The sequence below is a fragment of the Grampus griseus genome, assembly GCF_964374135.1.
Source record: "Grampus griseus genome assembly, chromosome: 5".
In the NCBI taxonomy this organism is placed as follows: domain Eukaryota; kingdom Metazoa; phylum Chordata; class Mammalia; order Artiodactyla; family Delphinidae; genus Grampus; species Grampus griseus.
This window is the reverse complement of record NC_138998.1, coordinates 21,449,918-21,475,057: the sequence shown is the minus strand read 5'-3', so window position 1 is coordinate 21,475,057 and position 25,140 is coordinate 21,449,918. Positions and strand designations below refer to the sequence as shown.

The window sequence follows — 25,140 nt, the reverse complement described above, 5'->3', positions numbered from 1 at the left end:
CCGTGTTTGATTCAATTAGCCAAAAGGTTTAGTGCCAAATTCACTGTGCAGCTGTACCAAACCACCCTCCTGATGCTTCCCTCTACTATTTTTTTCCTCCCTTTTTTGTTTCCTTTTTTTATTTTTTTTTAACATCTTTAATGGAGTACAATTGCTTCACAATACTGTGTTAGTTTCTGTTGTACAACAAAGTGAATCAGCTCTATGTATACATATATCGCCACATCCTCTCCCTCTTGAGCCTCCCTCCCACCCTCCCTACCCCACCCCTCTAGATGGTCACACACCACCAAGCTGATCTCCCTGTGCTATGCGGCTGCTTCCCACTAGCTATGTATTTTACGTTTAGTAGTGTATATATGTCCATGCCACTCTCTCACTTTGTCACAGCTTACCCTTCCCCCTCCCCGTGTCCTCAAGTCCATTCTCTAGTAGGTCTGTGTCTTTATTCCCAGCTTATCCCTAGGTTCTTCATGACCTTTTTTTTTTTTTTCTTAGATTCCATATATATGTGTTAGCATACAGTATTTGTTTTTCTCTTTCTGACTTACTTCACTCTGTATGACAGACTCTAGGTCCATCCACCTCACTATAAATAACTCAATTTCGTTTCTTTTCATGGCTGAGTAATACTCCATTGTATATACGTACCACATTTTCTTTACCCATTCATTTGACCCACCTCCTAGAGAAATGTAAATAAAAACAAAAATAAACAAATGGGACCTAATGAAACTTAAAAGCTTTTGCATAGCAAAGGAAACCATGAACAAGACCAAAAGACAACCCTCAGAATGGGAGAAAATATTTGCAAATGAAGCAACTGACAAAGGATTAATCTCCAAAATTTACAAGCAGCTCATGCAGCTCAATAACAAAAAAACAAACAACCCAATCCAAAAATGGGCAGAAGACCTAAATAGACACTTCTCCAAAGAAGATATACAGATTGCCAACAAACACATGAAAGAATGCTCAACATCACTAATCATTAGAGAAATGCAAATCAAAACTACAATGAGTTATCATCTCACACCGGTCAGAATGGCCATCATCAAAAAATCTAGAAACAATAAATGCTGGAGAGGGTATGGAGAAAAGGGAACACTCTTGCACTGTTGGTGGGAATGCAAATTGATACAGCCACTATGGAGAACAGTATGGAGGTTCCTTAAAAAACTACAAATAGAACTACCATACGACCCAGCAATCCCAGTACTGGGCATATACCCTGAGAAAACCATAATTCAAAAAGAGTCATGTACCACGATGTTCACTGCAGCTCTATGTACAATAGCCAGGACGTGGAAGCAACCTAAGTATCCTCCCTTTGCCTATTCATTTTCAGTCTCTTTTTCCTGTGTTTCTTCCTCCATCTGCTTCTGAAAACTAAGAGTGGCACATATCAGAATCTCTAGGGACCATTTTTCCAAGTACAGGGTAGCTGCATTTTTATGCAAAGTATAATCAGTGAAAAGCCAACAAAACCCAAACCTCTCATCTCACAAGATTAATTTTCCCACCAAACTAAAAGGACAGCAGAGGGAGAGGGGAGGACTTTCCGGTCACATATATCTCCCAGTGCTTGTCTTTAAACATAATTTAAGCATAAAAAAATAACAACAAACACTAAATTCACAATAAAGCTTTTTGGTTAATAGACTGCATCAAAGTATAAGAGAAGGCCATGGTCAACACATTCTGCTCTCCTGCCAAATCAAATGCACCGATGCCTTGGTACAAACCACAGCTGACTCGGGGGTGCACTGCAGCAGTATTAAGCCTATAGTCATGAAGCTACATTCCCCCCACACTATTTGTTCCCATCTTACTTGCTTTGGTTACATGACAATTCCTGTAAACTTAAAATTCTGCTTCAAGCTGCTCTGTAATTTTTCAGCACTTGACCGTTTTGCAGAGTGCTGGTTTCCAAACTCACAGCTCAGTGAATCACAGCAGCTGTTTTGGCCTTCTTCCTAGAGCTTAACATTCGGACTCTTCCCTTGCAAAGTCTCTGTTGTGGTGGCCTGTTTCTCAGCACTCACACTCTACTGAATAAACACCTCGGTACCAACAGCAGAGGCACAAAAAAGACTATAAATTTAATAACAGTGATTATTAAGATAACTCTAAAATAGTCACCAAAATCCTTCACAAGGAAGTTTTAATCCAAGAGGGAGAATATAAAGCATGGCTGGTAGAGTTATTCCTAATTGATGCAGGCTTCAGCAAATTTAAACTTTTTTTTTTTCTTTTTGGCCGTGCTGCGCAGCTTGCAGGGATCTTAGCTCCCCGACCAGGGATCGAACCCATGCCCCCTGCAGTGGAAGTGAGTAGTCTTAACCACTGGACTACCAGGGAATTCCCAAATTTAAACTTTTAACATGTAAAGTGTTAACTCCTCTGTTCCTCTCACATTCCCCATCCAATCAATCAATCTGCAAGTTCTACCAGCGGGAGAGAATCCAGCCTCACATACCCACCTTTTCTGTGACCAGCCTCTGGGACTGGGCACCATCATCTCCTCCCTGGACAATGAAATGGCCTCCTAAGGGATCTCCCCTCATTCACCCATGCCCACTTCAATCTTCTCTACATGGCCACCAACCAAGACAACACATCTACAATTCTGTCCCTTGAGGGCCGCAGTGTACAGCTGTGCAGTTGCACTGCACCCAGCCACCCAACAGAGAAGTCAAAGGGGAGATGGGGCTGAAATCCAGCCCCACTCCATTCACAGGTGGTAACTTATTCTAATTCACACAGATCTTGTGTCTTTTTGACTCAAAATAGTTCAACAGTTTCCTTCTTGTTCTCCATAAAATCCAAACTCCACACCATAGTCCCCAAGTCCCTAAGCAATCTGGTCCTATCATTCTGATCTCCTCTTGAAGCACCAGCCCCTTCCTGTCGCACTGCAGGCACGTGGGAAAATGTGCTGTTCCAGGAACACATCAAGCACATTCTACACTCAAGGCATTTGCCCTTGTGATCCCTGCTGCCTGTAAGTCTCGCTCTTCTCCTAGCAAAATCCCCTCCCATCAGGTCCGTGCTCAAATGTAACCAGTATGAAAAGTCTTCCCTGAAAGCAGCACCTAAAATGGCATTTCTGACCTCAGCATTCTTGCCCCTAATCTCATTTTACTTTTCTTCTTAGTACTTGAATCCACTAGATACATCTATTTATTGTCCCTTCTCGTTCCACTAAGATGTACACTCCGTTGATATGAATATGCGGCTCATAGAAGAAACAGCAGTGACTAAAATAATGAATGAAAGCTTCTAGTTTGGCAAGGAAAGAAATAAGTCACCATAAATTTAAGAAATTTAAAAAGGAGGATAAAGAGAAGCAAAACTTATTTTTCCCTAAAAATTAGAAGAGATTCTTTAAAAAGTAATGCTGCTGAGAATTTCATACTGCAGACCATCTGGTACCGTTAGGGGAGATGCCAATCCGTACAACCTTCTGGAAAGTGACTCAAGGATATATAAGAGAGATATAAGAGTTCATATCCTTTGATTTCAGTGTCTTGTTTCTTGGACCTATCCTGTAAAAACAGAAACCAAAACTCATTTTTGAGAACATCCCTACAATATTACTTCTGTTAGCACAAAATTGCAAACTATATATCCAATATTGTTACATATTGAATATTGTTATGTACCTAATAACAGGATAGTGGCTCTAAAAATTATGGTATAATCTCATGACAGTTACCAAAATGTTACTTAAAATTCATGACTTGAAGATTATTCAAAGCCATGGGAAAATACTTAGAATATAGTGTTTTGTGAATAACATAGAATAAAAAATTAGCTCTTTATGTTTGTCAATATGTGTATGTATCCTGATTTTATAAAGAAAATATATGAGGACATATGAACAGGAAAAAAATACTATCACAATATTTTACATTGTTTGCTAATGATAGTGAGATCAAGAACAAATTTAATCTCCTTAAGTGTCTTTATTTTCAGTTATAAGCACTTATTTTCATTGTAACCAAAAATGCAAACTTTTAAGTGAAGTTATACCATTTTCATGAAGTTTGTTATATCCTAGTTCTTAGGGATTCCTACTGGTGTTTCACCATTTCTTACAAAAGATCTGTCATTTCTTACTAAAGCTTTCAGAATGATTTATAATAAAAACATTATGAGAGAAGGTTAAACTGACTGCATACTGGGCACATGTTACAGTATTGGGCACATGTCATCAAAATAAATCCAGATTCGCCAAAGGTTTATTTTTATCTTCATCAAAACAAAAGTGAAAATTTTGGAGGTGTTTCATTTAAACACACACACACACAAAACCAAAAAGCTAAAATTCCCATGGCAGCATATTAAACCTATATAGGTAATTATTAACCAAATCCATCCATTTCCAAACTAGTTCTGTCTGCTTATTCATTTTAACATTGAGGTGCATGTATTTATCACCTGGAATTATCACAAACAATAAGCAAAACAAATGTAATTTAAAAATAAATAAATGTGTAGTTGGGAAGAACCTAGAAAAGTCAAATAAAATGAAACACATTTGCATGTCCCAACTCTAAGAAATTTTAAGGAAAACCAACATTCAAAGTCTAATGCAAGATAATCTTCTGTAGATTTGCTCAGCAGAAGTTTCAGCCACAAGCTTATTTATAGTTTCTGCTATGAGCAGAGAAACTACAAAGGTAAAAAAAGTGTTACCTGAAAACCAAGCTTTCAAATAAAAATCACTAAAAATAAATGTATAATTATGAAGTGTAGTTATGGTGATACACAAAGGTTTTGAGTTTTGTTTTGTTTTGTACTTTTGCTTCCATGAATACTTAAGAAGTGGAGTCAAATAAAATCCTTCCTTCCTAAATGAGCCAGAATTTTTCCATTATCTCTTGACCTTCTCAAATTCCAGAAGCCTTGGGTAAGCCCCAGTCATTTCATCTCAGAAAAGTCGCTTTAGCCAGCTAAGTACTTACTGAAATTAATAGGGTGTTGTATAAGATGAAAGGACTAGAAAATAAAATTTTAAAATAGCTGAAAAAAAAAAGAAAAAAAATAGCTGAAAGTCAAACAAACACTACAAAATGGTAATTAGAGACAAGCTGCACTACATACTGGAGGGCAAGGCGAGGTAAATTCCTCTATTTTATGGTTTTATTTCATTTTTCCATGACTGTCTTCAGTAATTGTTGAAATTTGGGCAAGTATTCAATAATCTTTAAACTTTATAACAGAGTCCATGTTAACATTCAGAGCACGTGTTTCACGTAATGCTGAGCCCATACTTGCATTCCTACTGTCAAAAAGACTTATAAATGTCCAAAATTATTGAATGATTTATCAAGCTGCAAGGAGAACAATTACTGAAGAAAGTCATGGGAAAAATAAATATTAAAGCTACATTTCCCCAACTCCTTTGGAGCTAAGCTTCTCGATGAAAATCATGCCCCTCCTTTTCAGATGCATTCCTATGAAATTTGGAAGACAGGTGGAATTCCCACACTGCTGGCCGATTCCATTGGTAAATACGGTCAGGAAGGCACCTCAGTGTTCCAGTCTTCCACTTTGTGGAGGGAGGGATGGAGGGCAGGAGGGAGACACACAGACAGATATGCAGCAGAGGCAGTGGTTGAATTCTGCTTTCTAGAGTCCAGTCACCAGCTTCCGGTGCAGAAGAAGTCAATGGAGAAAGCTTCCTGATCCCGGAATTACATTTACAGCATCATATACTCGTGTGGCTGTAGTTCTAATGGAGGCCTCCTGATTCCCCCCAGTTGGGACTGAGGTCGTAACCTCCGAGCCTGGTTAGCTCTCTCCGCTGTTCTAGGAATCAATGCTGGAGGCTCAGCCTAAAGCCTCCTCTTCCAGCCTTTCCAACAATTTCATAAACCCATAATTACTTTTGTTAAATAATCCCCTTCTGCTCAAGATATCTAGAATGGTCTCTCCTTCCTGAATGGAATGGAGAAACACAGGTGCCCACTCACCTTGTTAGTTGTGACTGGGGTGACATGGGTTATCTGACTACCCCTCTGTAGGGCCTACAGGCAAAGAAAGGTCTGAGGCACGGCAAATCACAGACTTGGTACCAACAGTAAGAGATACTGTCTCTGTCCTATTGCGGTTTAAAATCCAGCAGAGAATATGAAGTTAATTCACATGAAAAGTCTGAAAATAACATACTAAATCCCTAATTAAGTAACAGATTATAAGCTAGCAAATAATGTTGCAGGAGTCCAGCATGGAGGGGAAAAACAAAGAACTAGGAGATACCTTGCATATACCATGTAATACCTCCAGATGCAGTTTCTTGGTTTGGAGAAGCAGAAACAGTATTGAGGGAAAGATCATCTTTAAGAAAGTTTAAAGATCATCTTTAAGAAAGTTTCCAGTTCTAATAAGATGATTTTTAGAGAATAATGTGGAAAAGTGTCATAAAAAAAACAGTTTCATGAACGGGCAAAACAGAGGACTTAAAAATGTTAAGTAGGGGGGACCTCCCCGGTGGTCCAGTGGTTAAGACTTCATGCTTCCACTGTAGGGAGCACGGGCTCGATCCCTGGTTGGGGAACTAAGATCCTGCATGCCACGCGGCGAGACCAAAAAATTAAATTTTTTTTAAAAAAAATGTTAAGTAGGATTTTGACAGTGAGAAGAAACTGGAAAAACAGATATTACTAAAAAAAAGATAAAATTGTGGTATCTTGGCTGGATAAGGAGTCCAGTATGCATTATCAAGTGAAAATTGGGAAACAGTGATAAATACATTTGAAAATAGGGAAGGCACAGAAAGTTTCTAAACAGGGCAGTGAAATTGGAAATGTGCCATCAGACAAGAGCAGAGTTTCTCAATCTTAGCTCTACTGACGTTTGGGACCAAATAATTCTTGTGCTGTGCATTGTCAGATGTTTTAGCAGCATCCCTGGTCTCTACCCATAGAATGCCAGGAGCACCCACCACTCACGACAATCAAAAAGGTCTCCAGATGTTACCAAACATGCCATGGAGGGCAAAAAACCACTCCCAGTTAAAAGCCACTAGACTCGAGAAACATTAGTATGGAAAGATGAGGCAAGATAATTTAACAATTTAAGAAGCAAGTATAACTGTCTTATTCTGTGATGTGTGCCCAGACCAGGAGTTGTAACACACAATAAACAGTGAAGAGGTGGGGCGGTGCAGGGAGAGTATGGCGAACAGGAGTACACAAGTACCACCTACAGGGGGAACACCACTCGGCAACAGCCAGCTGTGGCTGCCACGTGGGAGGGCAAATCCAGGGTCTCCAGGCCTCCTCCCCACCCCACCCCACCCCAAGAGAAATAAATTCCAGACTCTTCAGTAAATTTTCCTAATTTTAAAAACACAGGGGCTTTCCCTGGTGGCATAGTGGTTGAGAGCCCGCCTGCCGATGCAGGGGACACGGGTTCGTGCCCTGGTCCGGGAAGATCACACACGCCGCGGAGCGGCGGGCCTGTGAGCCATGGCCGCTGAGCCTGCGTGTCCGGAGCCTGTGCTCCACAACGGGAGAGGCCACAGCGGTGAGAGGCCCGCGTACTGCAAAAAAAAAAAAAAAAACAACACAGGACTTAGTTCAAGTTTTCTGAAAAACAATAAGCAGGCTGAATTTGACCCTCAAGCTGCCAGAGATCAGTAGCGTAGACTACGGTGATGACAGCTTGAAGGGGTGTTTAGGAGAAACTGATGGATCTTGATCAAATAAACTAACTGTTAAAAGTCAGTTTTGAGAACAGGGGGCAAAAGTGAACTTGAATAAGTATTAGATGATATGAAGGAATTACTATTGAGTGTGATAACAGTCTTAAGACTATGTTTAAAAAAAGACAGGCCTTATCTGTTTGTGGTATGTAATCATATATATATATATATATATATATATATATATATATATATATATATATATATGCTTTCCACTATAGATGAAACAAAAAACAGGGAGAGAGAAAAAATAATGGGTAAAACTCAACATATCTGAATATTAAGAGTAAATAAGAGGAATGAGGAAAAGTGACTTCAAAATTTTGAATTCGAATAAGCAATCAAAGAGCATCACCGAAGAGGCTGCACTACTAAACTTATTATTTCCTTTGGGTTCCCCTGGAAAAAGTTGTCTTTATATCTTAACTTGTCAAAACTTATTTTCTAGAATTCACTGACAGCCCACACTTTCCTCTCCATTATCAATCAGAACACAAGAATTAATTCCATACCTTATATGCTCCACTTTAGAATAATGCTAACTGGAATTCTACTCTTTAAAATTATACTCTAACTAAATGACAAATTTAGTTAGTAGCACTTATTGAGCAATTTCCGTTTGCAGACTCTGTGCTAAGCCTTTTACTGGCATTATCATATTTAATCCTCAAGTCAAACCCAGGAGGCAATTACTGTTATAACGAAACTATGATTCAAAGAGGTTAACTAACTTGTTCCCAGGACAATCAGCAAATAAGTGGCAGAGATGGGATTTAAATGCAGGCTGTCTGATTCCATAATCCTATCTCCTTAGCATTATCCTATACTGTCTTCCACAGGGCATCTTTCATAATTAGCACACAAGCAGTTTATGAACATCTGGCCTTAAAATAAATCATGTATCACAGTAAGACAGGCAAGCTCATACAATACATACCTTTAATTCGCACTTAGAGGGGTCTAGCCCCCTTCCTGTATGGTGAACCCTCTCTGGCTATATCTAGAAAGCAAGCATCCCCTTCTGTACTGCCTTTGCAGTTGCCCTAATGTGTCAAGAGCAAAGTAGCATCCTGCTCAAATTCTTAATAATGTATTCAGGATGAAAGCAGGAACAATACAGCTTTCCAGATAATTCAAAGCACAACGGACTTGCACCTTAATTTATCAGAAACACCAAGAAATGTGACATGACCTCTTCCACCATGGAACACATCCATGGTTGGCATCATAGAGTCACAGTGTCTAGGTTTCTGAACCTCTGCTGATTACCACAGCAACCGGCTAATTCCCCATAACCAAACGAAAAGCAAATCCAGTACTGCATACTGTCTCAGCGTGCATGTCCCACCAGGACCCATGCACCCGGGCCTGCAGCCTGGGAGTCACTGCATGGCAAGAATGGCTGGGACGTACAGTTTATTATGGTTAAAACAAAATGCTACACTATCAGTTAGCACAAACCAGGGAAAGAAATTCCTCATGTGAAACTATTCAAACCAAATTTCTGCTTAGGGAGTGTCTAGTTTTACATAAGCAAACTTGCTCTCTGCCAGCATTTGAGGCAGTGGCACTTTCAGGTATTTCTGAATTAATTGCCTGAACCCATTCGAATCACATATTGTATAATTTTCTAACAGGCTTGCAAGCAATTTCAGCTCCTCTCCTCCACTTCACCTCTACCTCCCATCACCTCTTCACACTGAGTAAGACTCGTTTTTCAAAAGAATCTTCTACAATTCAGATATGCTTTAAACTCATTCAAATGTGGGCTATTCTGACACTTATTAAGAAAAAGTCATACCTTACATCAACGAAGAATTTAAATCCAGTTTTAGAAAAGGAGCTAGAACTGTCAAGTGTGGACATTTCTTAAGTTTACGTGTACGATTTAAAATAAGCTTCTTAGTTTATCTCTTACCTCAACCTAAAAAAATCCCACTCTGCCATAAACTGTAACCCGCTGTAACTGCAACCCGTGATGCTGCTGTCACTCGTGTAACAGAGCCATTCAGCGACTTGCTATGGAGAAGAGGAGCTTGACTATTTAGGATTATATACCCTATGAAAACAACCCATGCTTACACTTGAGGGACATAAACGTATCAACTATTTTATAGTAATACAAAAGTAATTATTTTATTGAAACAGATTTTTCTTCAACCTTACCGACGCTACAGGAGAAACATCTGCTAATGTTTACTTGCTTATTCAATAAATCACAGTTAATCTCCAAAAACAACACCCAGACTAAATGGTTCTGTGATTTCTTTGTAATCTTATACTGGAAAAAGTTAACAACTGTATGTTTTCAAAACTAAGCCACCCTCTTTCCCATCCCATTGTTTTCTTTGAACTGCTTCCTTCAATTTACATAAAATCCATCTGCAGCAGTAGGAAAAATAGTCCGAAGAGAAAAGCACCACCACCTCTTCCAAGGCCTGGGTCTAAGACTATACCATTTACTAGATATGTTTCACTCCAGGGGTGCAAACACATGCAGAATAAATGTTACTGTGACAATGAATGAAAAATATATCCAAGAAAAGTCCAGATCGAAAGGCATCCCAAATTTCTACTCCACTCTCAAGGCTTAACAGTTATCTCTGTGGGTAGCAAACACTATGCATACACACACACAATGCACACAAACACTTTTCTCCCATGAGCTGATTTTCTTTTTCTTTACCATGTTTCTAGTTTACTAAATGCAATCATATTTTACAAATATTTAATGACTCTAAAAAGTAGATCTGGGTGATTTGATAAGTGTTTCAGAACAATCTGGAGGAGGGCTTCCAATTTTTAAACAGCACATTTCATTAAAAAAATTCTTTAACTTCGAAAGAGTTATCAGCATCATTTTTGTTAACCAACAGGCCTTAAACAGGGTGGAAACAGAGGCATATACAGTTATTTTTAAAAACAGCTTACAAAAAAAAAAACCTTACAATATTTAAATGTACTGAAGAGTATATGATTCCTCTCAGGAGATGGAAAATAGCTTCATATAAACACCAGATTGTTTTCTCCTCTCACATTAAAACACTTGAAATATTTTTAAATGTAAATTTAATTATTCTTGGCCCTATTTTCTTACCTCTAAATCAAAAGTTAATTAGGAAAAAAAAAATCAAAGCCTAAGTCCAGCTTCTGATAGAATAACTAGAATATTAAAATACAAAACAACTTTGTATCTATGCTTTCTTTGGCCTAACAAAATCATCAGTAGTAAATTTCCTTGAGACCTCATTTCTGATTCCTGCAGCACTTTGTCTCCACTACACATCCTGACATTTAGAATTCAAGGAACATCAAATAACAGAGCTAGAGAGATCATAAATTACAAGGAAGTCGGGTGAGGCAAGGTAATTGACTCAAGGTTAGTGAGTGGAAGGGTTAAAACTTAGATGTAAGTTTCCCGACGCCCAGATGTCTATCGTCTTCCCCACAGGCCAGGCTTCATCATAAGTGCTCTTTCGATTTGTTCAGTTTTATATATGCACTATTTTCTATGTAAGAATCTTAGAATTTCAATGTGGAACAGGAACTGAGCCTAACACATTTTTGGTTTGTCATGTTTTTTCTCTTTTTCCTCCACATAAGGCAACTTGGAACACAGACTAGCCATTCAATAAATACTCATAGAATTAAATTTTGAAATATTAATTGTGACACTTCAGAATATTACACAGTAGGAATTGTTCTTAGCGTGCATTTGTATCTAAGAAGTTACAAAACTGCTAATTACCTCTAGAAAAAGTGTATTCTGGGAGAATTTTTAAAGTTATTTAAATAAGTGTAGATTTATTGAAGAGTGTAGATTCATATAAGCCAATGTAAATTACTACTCAAAACCAAGAAAAAAGCACTATCAGAAGAGCTGTGAGCAAAAATGCATTCAAAACTTACCCACTGAAGAAAATAAATGACTAGGGTTAGGCTGATAGGTCCCTACGAAACTATAAAAATATCTCGTCCACCGATGTCTAGAGAAAACACTATGGTGTTCTCCTCTACTATATACACACACAATACTTCTGACACCCATGTGTGGGTTTTTTCCCCACACAGACCCTTTCTCCCACATCAGCTGGGTGTTCTGCAATTCAGTTCAATTTAACCAGAATTACCACAGACCCGACAGGTTAAGGGCTCAGTCCCATAAGGCTGCCCCCACTTCAGATGCCCGTCGCAAGTAGTAGGTCCCCAGGTTACCCACAACTTCTGTGTGACTTGGCTACAAATCAGAAGTTCCCAAGACCCCCCCTTCTCAGGTTCAATAATTTTCTAGAGTGGCCGACAGAACCAAGGAAAACAGCTGACTTACTATTGCCAATTTATTACAAAAATATTTTAAAGGATACAAATGAACAGCAAGATGAAGAGATACATAGGTCAAGGTCTAGAAGGGTCCCCAGGGCAGGAGTTTCTGTCCCCTCTGGAGTTGGGGTGTACTACCTTCCTGGCTTGTAGATGCATTCCAAGACTCAGAAGCTCTCCAAAACCTGAACTTTAGGGATCTCTGTAGAGGCTTCATCACATAGGCGTGGTCGATTATTACCTTAGTTTCAAATCCCTCTCCCTCCGTGGAATACGGGGGTAGGGCTGAAAGCTCCAAGTTTCTAATCACGGCTTGGTCTTTCTAGTGACCAGACTCCGTCCAAGAGCCCACCAAGAGTTGTCTCATTAGAACAAAAGATGCTCCTATCACCTAGGAAATTCCAAGGGATAGAGGAGCTCTGTGTCAGACACTCCTATCACTCAGGAAATTACAAGGGTTTTAGGAGCTCTGTGTCAGGAGCAAGGCTCAAAGGCCAAATATTAGCAGGAATGGGGCGAGGGGGGCGGCTGTTGAGATCAAAATAAACATATTTTTTATTATTTCACGACCTAGTAACACTTATCTATCTATGCACTTCATGGACTCCAATGCTGGAGAAGAAAGAGCTGTCTGTGTAAAAGAAGCTGGTGAAGAGAAGTAGGACGGAAGAGAGGAGAAAGAAGAGCTGCGCACAGACACGGAACCTATGAGTCCCCGAGCATGTGCAGGTAGGCAGGTCTTTAAGTAAAGTCACAGTAGAGTAAGAACTCTGAGTCTCTAATTTGTAAGTCTGTTCATTGCTTTGCTTTGGTGCTTTTCCAGTTTGGGGTTTTGTTTTGTTTTGCCCTTGGTTACCCAGTAAAGTCACTGTTTAAAAAAGTCCACCCCTGTTTAAACTCAACTAAGAAGAAAAGGAGAATTGTCCCTCTCTAGACGTGGCCGACAGGAATTTCAGAGGCTCTGGATGACCAAGGCACCCTGGTCACAGTTGTGATGCCAGCTGGAGGCCAGGAGAGGTCTGCAAGGTTAGCGCAGGAGAGCAAGGAGCCCTCGGAAGACAAGGGGCCTCGGAGCTGGCTTGGGCAAGACTGGAAAATCCCATCAGAGAGCCAGTTTGCCCTCTGCATGATGGCTCTGTAAGACTTCCCTAGGCAATTGAATTAGGGAGGTCATTTTAATCTGCCTACAAACTGTTAGCCAGTTTCCTCCAAAAAAAAAAAAATTTTAATTCTACATTTGCTTTGTTGTTGTTGTTGTTGTTGTTGTTTGGCATGCTAAAAGCTGCTCGTGTTAGTATACTGCTAGACCCAGGAAGAAAAGGATCAAATATTTAAAGAACCAGTTTTGAGAATGAATTTTAAAAATCCAAAAGTAACTGGCTCCCTTCCTAGCCAGGTGTGTAGCACCTAAAAGTAATTAGCACCCTAAGGCCCAATAAAAGTTGTAGCTTCAAACCAGGGAAACAGACTAGTCAATGAAATAGCCTTGCTGATGGGACACTGGCTCTGTGTTGGGGCTCTGTGGTCACTGGGACTGAGATGCAGAGTTTCTGGGGCTTTTCCTGGACAGTGTCCAAGAATGAGGAACTCAAGACTGCCTGGACCTCACGTCCTTCTTCCACTTGCTTCTGTGCCTGCAGACAGTGAAGCTGGGTGGCATGATGCATATTCAGTGTCTCCTCAGTACCTCTGAATGTCTGGGTCTGACTAGGGCTGGTGATGAGAGCGATAAAAATTACATGTGCTTGCAAGTTCCTTCCTGCCATAAGAATCTTTACCATGTGATGTCCACAGCGTTAGAAGAACAGAACCACAGCATTTTAATCAGAGGAAAATCCCCTCTCTCTTTCTCTTTGGAAGAAATGTTGAAACAGATTAGCAGTAACTAGAAAAATAAATAAATTCCTTTTAAAAATTTTAGTATGTAACCCTAAAGTAAATGAGCAGATGATCAGTTAATGTAATAACACCAGGATGTCTTATACATCCAAAGTAATAAAAGCAATGTTAAAATCAATATAACAAATGAGATTTAATTATAACCCTAGCCCATTTTGGAAACTCGACCATGTTTTTTTAGAAGCACTTTCCCTGACCATTTAGCCCCCTCATTTTAGCTGTATGTCCTCAAAAACTCTTTTTGTATTAAAAATTTCACAGAATATATTAATAGCAACAAGCATGTTCCTCCAATTGTATGAAATTAAAGTGTTTTTTTCCATTTCTAATGAAGATTTTCATTATAAAGCAAAGATAGTCTACTCACTATTCAAAGTTTTCTCCCTAACTACATAAAATGCAAGTCCAACCCTATACAAACTAAACTTTAAACCAAAATTTTTACAGCAGAATATAAACAGTAAACGAAGTATATGTCCACACTAGCAAATCAAGCATTTTCTCATATAATCACATCTTTTTTTAAGAAATAAATTTAAGGGGGGAGATATACCCACATTTCAATTGGAATAAAAAATGATTGTTATTTTCCCATAACTGCTACAGTATGCTACTAATACAACCAAGGCCTGAAAAATACTTATGAATCAATCTAGTAACTAAGTACGTAAATGCACTAACCTGAATTAGTTTATTTTTTTAATAAAGAGATTTATATTTAAAAACTAAATCAAAATCATTAACAGAAGTTGATGTGCCTCTTTTAACACACAAAAGAAAATATGTAATGGAAATCTTTCCTCTGGGTATAAAAATAACATATCTTCACTCTCTAAATTTTGTTTTAAATAAAGTTATCCTGAATGGGAAACATTAAAACGTATTTAAAGTTTCTGTATTTTTTAATTATAAACAGCATTTTTTGACGGAGCTTTCTTGTGACACAGTTAATAGCGTAGTGATAAATTCAGTAGCACCATTACCAAACAAAGTTGCAACATAATACGCCGTAAGACAGTAAGTAGCAAATCAAGTGTATTTCAATTTTAAAAAGATAGTAGGTAGCATAAGGACAACAAATCATAATGCACTGTTTATAATTCTACTACTCTGGATAACTATTTCTTGGCTAATTAAAATCTCAATAGTTCTGAAAATGAGTTGTTATTTAAGTTTAGTGAGGCAAACATATCGCAGCAAATGCAAAGGGGTAAAATGTAAAAGAAAAAGATCTGTCATTTTAAAAGCACCAATTTCTCAGTTCAGCTTAAGTTTTACAGCAAAGGTTGAAGAAGAATAAAAATAGTCATTGATAAATGTGCTAATCATTTCCTCCCAGGAATCAAGCCACAGATTCACAGTCGAGTTTCTAGACCAAATTTCTAGAACACACACAAGCTCTGAAAAAGAAATATGCATCTCGTTTACAATCGGCCACCAGGGTGTTTTATTCTTTTTGTGTTTTAACATCTTTATTGGAGTATAATTGCTTTACAATGGTGTGTTAGTTTCTGCTCTATAACAAAGTGAATCAGTTATACATATACATATGTCCCCATATCTCTTCCCTCTTGCGTCTCCCTCCCTCCCACCCTCCCTATCCCACCCCTCTAGGTGGTCACAAAGCACCGAGCTGATCTCCCTGTGCTATGCGGCTGCTTCCCACTAGCGATCTACTTTACATTTGGTAGTATATATAAATCCATTTTTTATCCTAAGCACACTATTTACACCAAAGTACATGTCTAGTTAGCATCAAGCACCAGGTTTAAAAAGATGTAACAGAGAAGCTCTGTGTTTGAATTCAAAATGCCACAGGAATCACTGGCAAAGGCTAAAATGAAAAACAGCTCTCTCAAGTGCCCAGAGCCAGCTGCTACTGTCCAGAATGTGTCTCCTTCCAAGAGAGCAGCAGATCTGCAGGAGACATGGCTTAAGAGGGAATACCATCTCCTAAGGCCAAAGTCGGCAAAGGGTTTCTGTACAGGGCCAGAGAACAAATAATTTAGACTTTGCAGGACATATAGCCTCTGTGACAACTAATCGACTCTGCCTTGTAGCACCAAAGCAGCCACAGATGATATGTTAACGAACGATTGTGGTTGTGAGCCAATAAAACTTTACGGACCCTGAATACTGGATTTCATATAACTTTCATATGTCACGAGACATATATATATATATTTATAGTTTTCAGTCATTTAAAAATGTAAAACTCATCATTAGCTCACTGGCTGTACAAAAACAGGTAGCTGTTTATAGTCTGCCGGATTTGGCCCATGGGCTGTAGCTTGTCATCCCTGACCAGGGGCCAAGCTTTCCTTCAGCCCCTGCCTATCCCTTTCCCCTCCATTTATATAAACCTACAAAATTAGTGCTCTTTAGCAAAGCAGCCCTTTTGCTTCTTTAGATCTCTGATGCCCAGTCTCTATTTCTTTCCCATCGGTACTGAAAGTCCAAAAGCATAAAGGGGTCAGGGAAGACACAGAGCATGGCCTGAAGAAAGGGCACAAGTCCCTCTTGTGTTGCTTTCAGCTATCTGATCTTCAAGTAACAAACCATCTAAATGTCCATTTCACCATCTATAAAAAAAGGATCATGGTATCCAACCACGTGAAAGTATTTCTGAAGGTATGATTTTATATTGAGAAAGCTAGGTAGAGCAGAAAATATAACTTCTGGAGAAGAACTGCCAACAACTGGACTTCCCTGGTGGCGCAGTGGTTGAGAATATGCCTGCCAATGCAGGGGACGCAGGTTCGATCCCTAGACCAGGAAGATCCCACATGCCGTGGAGCAACTAAGGCCGTGCACAACTACTGAGCCTGCGCTCTAGAGCCCGCGAGCCACAACTACTGAGCCCACACGCTGCAACTACTAAAGCCCACACACCTGGAGCCCGTGCTCTGCAACAAGAGAAGCCACTGCAATGAGAAGCCTGCGCACGCAGCGAACAGTAACCCCCGCTCACCACAAGAGGAAGTCCTCACGCAGAAACGAAGACCCAACATAGCCAAGGGAAAAAAAAAAAAAAAAAAGAGTTGCCAACAACTTGTTCAGAAACAAAGCCTTGCCTGATGTTTCATGGGTAAGTTCCTTGATCATGGTAGTGCATGGGTACCCTGGTAGAGAAAGGAAACTCAGTGAACTTAGTTAAAACACTAGGAAAAGGAGCAGCTAGAAATCTCATTGACTGCATGCCACTTTTCATAATTCTCCAAGGCAGCCAGAAACTCAACAAACATAAACTGAGAATCTTCTTTGTGTTAAAAGAACAGGGAAGGTACTGTGAGGGGCACAAAAATGAATAACACTCAGTCCTTTACTCCAAAAAATTTATAATTTATTAAACATGAACATCTATCATACAAAGCAGACATGATCGTATAAACCAACTGCATTAAGCAGTTAGAAAGAGAGCCAAACTAAAGGCAGGATGGAGAAGAATTTCTTAGGAGCTAGATATAAACAAAGAATATAATTTCAAGGAGAACAGACAGAAGTAGAAATTTGAGAGACCTGTACATGTGTATCTAGGACGGCAGGGTATGCGGATTCTCCATTCCACTAGACATTACTAAATTGTTCTCCAAAGGTGGTGTGCTTCCTGAGACTTCTCACCCTCACAACAGTTGGTATGATCAGAGTTTATTTTTTTAATGCTTTAGTCAATGTGATGGGTAGAAAAGGGTATCTCAATTTAATTTTCATTTCTGGTCCTCACATTCTCTAGAATTGTTTTGTATGTCTATTTTTACACGAACAAAAGGCAGAGACTGGTCATTCTGTGTGGCTGCAGCCCAGGACACACAAAGTACACAAAGCACAAGCCTCCCTCTCTTCTTCTCGAGGTTTTTCCAGGACCTTGGTTTTTTCCTCTCCACCCCGTAAATTGTCAGTTTGCATCAGCAGATAGGGACAGACCTTTCCTTTCCTCCTTGAATGTGCCAGGGTAAATTAAAGAGTTTATAAATGAACATGGTTGAAAAATACTGGTCTTGACAGAAACATCTGAAACCATTTCCTCCATTTTTGTGCAAAACTTGGTTTCTGCCCAATTTAGATCATGGAATAGGCAAGGTACCTTAGAAAACACACCAAATGTTGATCTAGGTCTGGAGACTTAGTTACAAATTCTTGGCAGGAATACACCTTCTCTCATTGAGAAGGGAAAAAGTGGAGGAAACATAAATCAGGGTATGAACTTGATTTGTTGATGCTTGTTAGGAGGGTTTTGCCTCGAAAGCTCCCATGGAGATAAAAGTTTAAGGCAAAATTCCTATAAATGATTCTAGGAGAAAATGATTGTTTTTAACCAAATTCTTATTTAGAGTCTTTCCATGCTGAGAATAAAGTGGCAACCGAAAAGGAATGAATGCAGTACACAGTAGAACTCTCAGCAAAGAAAACAAAAAGCAGTGTTCTCAACTCTGGTTAATGCACAGCATCAAAGCTAGGAAAAACTATATTTCAAAAATTGATTAATGTAATGTGATTCAAACAACACATTCCCTACTACAGTGGAAAAATGGAAAAATCACTATAAATATTTGTTTCGAAAAAAGAGTAGCCATTATCATTCCAGTACACTATAACGCCACATTGCCTCAAATACACATAGATTTGTCTAATCCAGTGATTTCCAACCCTGGGTAATTTTGTCCCTCAGGAGACATATGGCCATTTTTAATTTTGAGACATATTTCATTTTCACTCCTGGAGGAGGGTCCTCCTGGCTTCTAGTGGGTAGAGGCCAAGGATGCTGCTAAACATCGTAAAATGCACTGGATAGTCTCCCACAATAAATAATTATCTAGCTCAAAATGTAAATACAGCCACAAAACCCTGGTCTAATCTATTTCTTCATGTTTAGCTGGGACATGGTGACAAAAATAGCGGGTTAGAGATGATAAGCACTCTTCTTAAAGACCTCCTATTAAGCAAGGAACAACTTAGAGTTCTAAAGTTTGCTTGATATTTACATAGATAAGTTTCCAATTTAGCAATTTTCAGTTGTAGTAGTTTAGAGAGAAAATGGAACATATTCCATGATTCTCCCCATGTTATCAAGCACTGTACCATCTATATTTAATAGCTTATCACATCTACCTATACACAGTTCATAATCAAACTGACTACTGCTGGCTCCATCTATGACAAATCAATATTTTTCTGCATTTAAATGATATCTGAATTCCCCATGCCCAACCACCAAAATCAGTCCTCAGTTGTCAGCAGTGGGTTTTACGTGTCATTTTCTGAGAAAAGCATTTATATCTGAAATTCCCTTCTCTGATGTTACAATCCATTAAAACTTTACTGTCCAGCTCCATGAAACTTAAAAGTCAGATTAGGAAAGAAAGATAATTTTGAATGTAAACCTAAACGCAGCCACAAAGAGATGTCTTCTATAAGGGGTGTTGATAATGAAGTGAAATAAAATATACAAAGGCTGAAGAGGTCCCTCTAAAAGTGGCAAAGTCCTTAGAGGTTATTTTATTTCCCAGTAAGTTTCCTTGGGTGTTTCAACAAAGAAAGTCATTTTTCTGGGAATTTTTTTTTAATGTCTCCTTTTCCAGGTTTGCTGAAGGCATTTTCTTGTCTATTTTCTAGATGTTACAGTAAAAGATAATTTTAAAATAATGAAAAAAATTCAGTTCAAATTTAAAGAAACCACAAAGGGTTGAGAAACCCAATTTGAAGCCATCACATATATCTGAGAGAAAGAAAAGTATACTGTAACTGACAAAAATCTATCCAAATGCTGAAGTTTCTCAAACTAACAAAGCAAGTACTGTTTGGCAGGAATGTAGAAAGATGGGCAACTTAGTCCACTGAAGTTTTCTGAAACAAACCCTAGGAAACAAACCCTAGGAAAGGTTTGTTTCAGATGAAAACAGAAGTATTGCTTACATGGATTTGACTGGGTTCTACAGCAAATGTCAACTTCTGGATGTAAACTTAAAATAGAAGTTTCTGTCCTTGTGCTTAAGTAAAGTTCAAAAAGAAAAGTGCCCTATTTTCTCCCCCCCCCAAAAAAAATGACAGAATGATTTTAATTTTTAAACAAAAGTGGTACAGCAGAAGGACATTTAAATGCAAGATCTAATCTCAGAGAACACAGAGTTAGAGCACAAAAGTGGAACACTCGAAGGATATCGCATGTGCAGCAAATGGCAGCAAAGTATGTTTCGACAAACATGTGGTGAGGCTCCCTTTAATCTTGCTAAATGTAAAAAGTTTTATTTTACATGAACTTGACTATTTGCTGCAGTTCCAGCTTCTGAAAACAAGGAAGGGCACCAGGCTTACGAACAGGGTGGCTAAGCGGAAAAGCTGTGGACAGCTTCCCCTCCATAATCCCCAAAGAGGAAAGCTACCTCCTGGAGGTATTGGGTAGCCAAGCAGCCTTACTGAAAACAACCACGGTTTTGAGCGTTGTTTCTGGCAGGAGGTAGGTGTTACCAGCTACTTCCTGGGGCGCTGGAAGGAATGTGTCACCATCAATCAGAAAATACACTAGCCCAGTGTTTAGGTCACAGAGGGAGTACTGCTTCGTCCAAAACAGATAAATCATGCCAACTCCAGCAAAGGAGGAGAAAGCAAAGTTGCAGGAAAGGTGTTGGTGCCCACCGACCTTCAAGACCAAAAGGAAACCCCAACTCGTGCTGAAGAAAACTTCGTGCGCTCTCGGGTTACGGAGAACTCCGAGAGCCCACGAGGGCGGATGCGCCCACATTCCCCCGGGGATCAGCACAGCCCGAGCGCAGTTCTGGGGAAGACCTGGGCGGTTCTGAGGAGGATGGACAGCCCACCCCCACTCACCTCGGTGGTCCTGCGGAAGGACAGGCTCCCACCAAATCACCTCTGTGGACCTCGGAGGGACGGGCGCCTCCCTCCACCAACTCACCCGGCCGACCCCACGCGAAGGACCGGTGGATGAATGAACTGCCCATCCGGCCGAGCCTCGCGGGACAGGGCGGCCCGCGGGAGTGCTCACCTGTGGGGATGCTGGAGGACTTTCCCGAGTCTGCACCCAGGCAGGGATCCCAGGGCTGGAGGACGAGCGCCAGCAGCAGCAGCCGCAGCCGCGGCTGCACCGCGCACCGCCCCATCTTCGGCCCGTCGAGGGCCCGCGCGGGCTCCGGCGCCCCTGACACCCTGCAGCGGCCCACTTCTCGCGAGAGTGGGGACCCCTGATCCGCCCCGGGCCGACGAAGGCGGGCGGAGGCGGCCGGGCAGAGTGGGCGCAGGGTAACCGCAGCCGGCAGGTCAAGCGGCGTGGAGAGGGGTGGGAGTCAGGTGGTCTGGAAGGCGCAGAGCGGCGGGCGCCTGCGGCGCCGCGGGCGACTTATAGGCTCCCCGAGGGGGAGGTGACGGGGCGGGCCGCGCCCCGGCTATTGGCCGCCGGCTGACCCGCCGCGCTGCTGAGTGCACCGTGCGGTTGCCTGCGCTCGCCTGCCTGCGCGCCTGTCCCAGCCCCACGTCTGGGAATGTTTGCTCAACTCCGACCTATTTAAGGAGCCGTCTGCCGCTACGTGTGGAGGCTCACGCAGGGCTTCTGGCTGGAACCCGGAAGCGTGCAGTTAAGTTTGGGAGTGGGCCCGAGACAGGGGGAGGAGACGCTGGGAGTCTGGCTGACGGGCGGCGCTCCCCGCTCCCTCCTCTCGGCTTCCCCAGCGCCCTGAGCTTCCCGGTAGCCTCTAAGGGGGCGAATCTGCTCTTCTCTACATTTAGATGCTACCCCAGAGCAGAAGCGACGTCAAATTCACAGCAATCCTGGTTGAATGGGACCTCGCCCGACAATGAACGATGGAAATGTAGACACATCCCGCACCCCCGTTAACTCAGGGGCAAATTTCTAAACCCTGTAAAAGGAAGACCCTGTTTTTAGTTTACTCTATAAACAGAAAGTTTTTATTGTCCATTGAACATTTCTTCCTCCTCTGCCTGTGCCAGGAGAGCCTTAGACTCTCTCCAGTAATGGCTTGTAAATCCTGCGGAATCGGAGTCCAGCATGTGTAACCCGGTGCTTTGCCTTACAAGATCTTCCTTCAGTCTACATGGAAAATTACTCCCAGAGATGCTGTCAGAGCGAGCGATCTCTCAGCTCCCTGGCGCGTCCTCCCCTGCTTCCAGTTTTGACTCATGTCTGAGAAAATTCCTTTTAATGTATTACTTCTCAGCACATTTTAGCTAGCCCAGTGTTTAATCTGTTGGGATGAGCAGGGGCAAAAGCACAAATTAAGGCCAAAGCCTGACAATCTGCCTCGTATATTTCATGACACGAGCTATCCTATGGGAGAAAAAAAATCATATTGTTAGTATGGCAATATTCGATAATGTTCTACCTCTATCTTCCTAAAATGCAGGGGCGGGGGAGGGGAGTGGAGCTGATTTGAGCCAATACCCTTTCCAACTCTGAGCCTTTGAAGTTAAAACAGAAAATTATTGGAAAAGACGTTCCATTATGATCACATTTTGTCTGAAATTAGCATGATGTCTAGATGAGTACTAAATGGTCACGTTAAAAACAGGTGGAAAACCTGTAAAGAAATGTTGCCTGTGTGTGACACTTTAGAAAAAGAATAATTTCCTGTGCCCAGCCCTAAGCCAGTTGTCATGGTGTGTGTAAGGTTTGGTCTCCGTATTTTAAGAGGGATATTGGAGAAAGTTCAGAGAAGAGCAACAAATAAAGAAATGGAAAGTATGACACGTGAGAATGAAATAAGGGTTGTTTAGCCTGAAGAAGAAAAGGCTAAGGAAGGGATTCCTTAATAACATCCTTCTGTGTCTGGCCAGTGCCACTCCATGAAACTAGGCAGAAAACAAAGAGCATCAGTCTTCTAAATCTGAGGTCTCTGCTGGGATTGGCTAGTCTTTTTGGCCAAATCTCAGTCTCCAGAATTCCAAATCTGTCTGCTGTGCCTGAATCCTGCCAAAGTCCTTGAACTTGACTTCTCACTTCCCTGGTTGTCCAGTATCTTCAAGAACTTGCATGGTTAGAGCCTAGCTTTCTGCCCTTCCAATCCCCCACTTGCCCACATGCATACTTACAGCCTCTCCACATCACAAGGGTGTGTGTGTTTCAACTGCAAAGTCCACCAATAATTGCAGGTTACTATGACATTCCTCCTTCTCTACTGAGAGTCACAAGTTCGGGACTATAAGACTTGTATAAAGTTAAGTGATTGGATTTGTTGTGCAACAGAAACTAACACGGTATTGTGAAGTAATTATACTCCAATAAAGATCTATTAAAAAAAAAAGTTAAGTGTTTCTTTGGGCTTTTCAAAATAGCCAGCCATATTTATCGCTGCCTGAAAGATCCCCAATTCTGAAACCAAATCCTTCCTCCCTTCTTATATTTCCAGCTGTCTGCTGGACATTTCTACTTGGACATTCCACTGGCACAAACTCCAAATGTCTTTAACTCATGAAATCCAGATCCCACTCATGGCTTCCTCATCTCTGTTAATGATACTGCTGCTCTTTAGCTCACAGAGCCTCAGGCATTTTCTACTTCTCTCCTCCCACTACCTCCCTCCCCACAACACAGAGCTAGACTCCAAATCCTGTCATTTTTTCCCCCTCACATTGCCTCTCCTCTATTCCTTTCCATTCTCACTGCCACCTCACTAATGTGCTGTTTGAACTGTGTCCTAACTGATCACTCTCTGTGTACACCCTCCCTGACCCCACGTACCACAGCTAGATTCATCATACTCAAATAACCTTTCAGTTACTTTATCCCCAAACTCAAAGATTTCAGAAAAAATTTGGAAGCAAACCAGATCTCTTAACCTAGAATTCAAGTTCCTTCACTTCACCTCTCCCTATAGTCGATCTGGTTTGCTTTATTACCTCCCAAAGCAGACCAAAGACTGTAATTTTTATTCTCTAAAGTTTGGAAAGTAATCACCATCTTCCCCTTTGTTCTTACAGAGGCCAACCCAGAGCCAAGTTTCAAGCACCAGCAGTTTGTTGGGAGTTTCAAGGAAAAGAGGTAGCTGAGGGTGAAGTGACACAGAAAAGGGAATTGGCCAATAATTGGTACATTATTAAATCTACCACAGTAGGTAACCACAATCCCACAGAATTGATGTAAAGTACGCCCCACAGAAATATCCTAGCCAAGGGGCAGGAGAATAGGAATATATATATATATATATATATATATATATATATATATATATATATATATATATGCCAACACCCATCAGTCATGGATTAAGGGCTGGGGGCACTCATTCATTCTCAGACATTCCCAGCCTGCTATGCTCACAGGCATAGTAGCTCCCCAAGAATGATGCACGCCTTAGCCATGAGAAGTGAGGTTGGCATGCTCAGAAATGGTAAGGAGATTTGAGGAGAAATGAGAAAAGCAGTAACAGCATCTTCTTAGCCACCATGCCTTTGTTCATGTTATCTCTCTATTTTAAAAGCTCTTCTAAAATAGATATCTAATAAGGACCTACTGTATAGCACAGGAAACTCTACTCAATACTCTGTAATGACTTATATGGGAAAAGAATCTAAAAAGGAGTAGATATCTGTATATCTATAACTGATTCACTTTGCTGTGCAGCACAAACTAACACAACATTGTAAAGCAACTATACTCCAATAAAAATTAATTAACAAAAAGAATTAAAGGTAAATGTTCTCAAGGAAAAAAAACAAAAAACTCTTCTCCAAATCTCTCCTCTTCCTTTCATTGGGCCAACTTCTGTCAGGCTCAGGTGCCACCTCCTACAGGAAGCCCAACTTGAGTACCTCATCCTATCTCCAGATAGATTAAGTATCCCTGCTCCATGCTTTCTAACTTTTAAGTTTAAACAAAACTCTTTCATTTTTGACAGTCTTTTACTAGACAGTTTGTTTATCAAGGGCAGGATCCAATTTTTCTTCATCATTATACTCAGTACTGGCACATAATAGCGTGTATTCATTCATTCAGTTGTTCATTCAAAATGCACCCACTGTGTGCCTACTACGTCTAGGCACTGTTCTAGATGCTGGTAAGACAGATATATCAGTGAAAAAAGCAAAGTCCCTCCCTTATGTAGCTTTTACTCTTGCGTAAAGAAAGATAATAAACACACAATGGTGATAAGTTGTAGAGAGAAAATAAATTAGGAAAGCTAACTAAGAAGGAGAGGGTATACTGAAATTTTGAAATGGGCTGTCCTGAGAAGCCGTCACTG

At 40.6% G+C, this 25,140-nt stretch overlaps 1 protein-coding gene across 2 annotated transcripts in view; it reads right to left on the bottom strand.

Annotated features, from left to right (window-relative positions):
• Positions 1–21,048, bottom strand: part of PLOD2 (procollagen-lysine,2-oxoglutarate 5-dioxygenase 2) — a gene marked incomplete at its 5' end in the record, with an annotated part of 107,053 nt that extends 86,005 nt beyond the window's left edge. For both annotated transcript variants that reach the window (XM_082654819.1, XM_082654820.1), the window contains one exon: positions 20,934–21,048. In XM_082654819.1, coding sequence (XP_082510945.1) covers positions 20,934–21,048 — 115 coding nt within the window. The remainder of the gene's footprint in view (positions 1–20,933) is intronic.
• Positions 21,049–25,140: the final 4,092 nt, after the last annotated feature.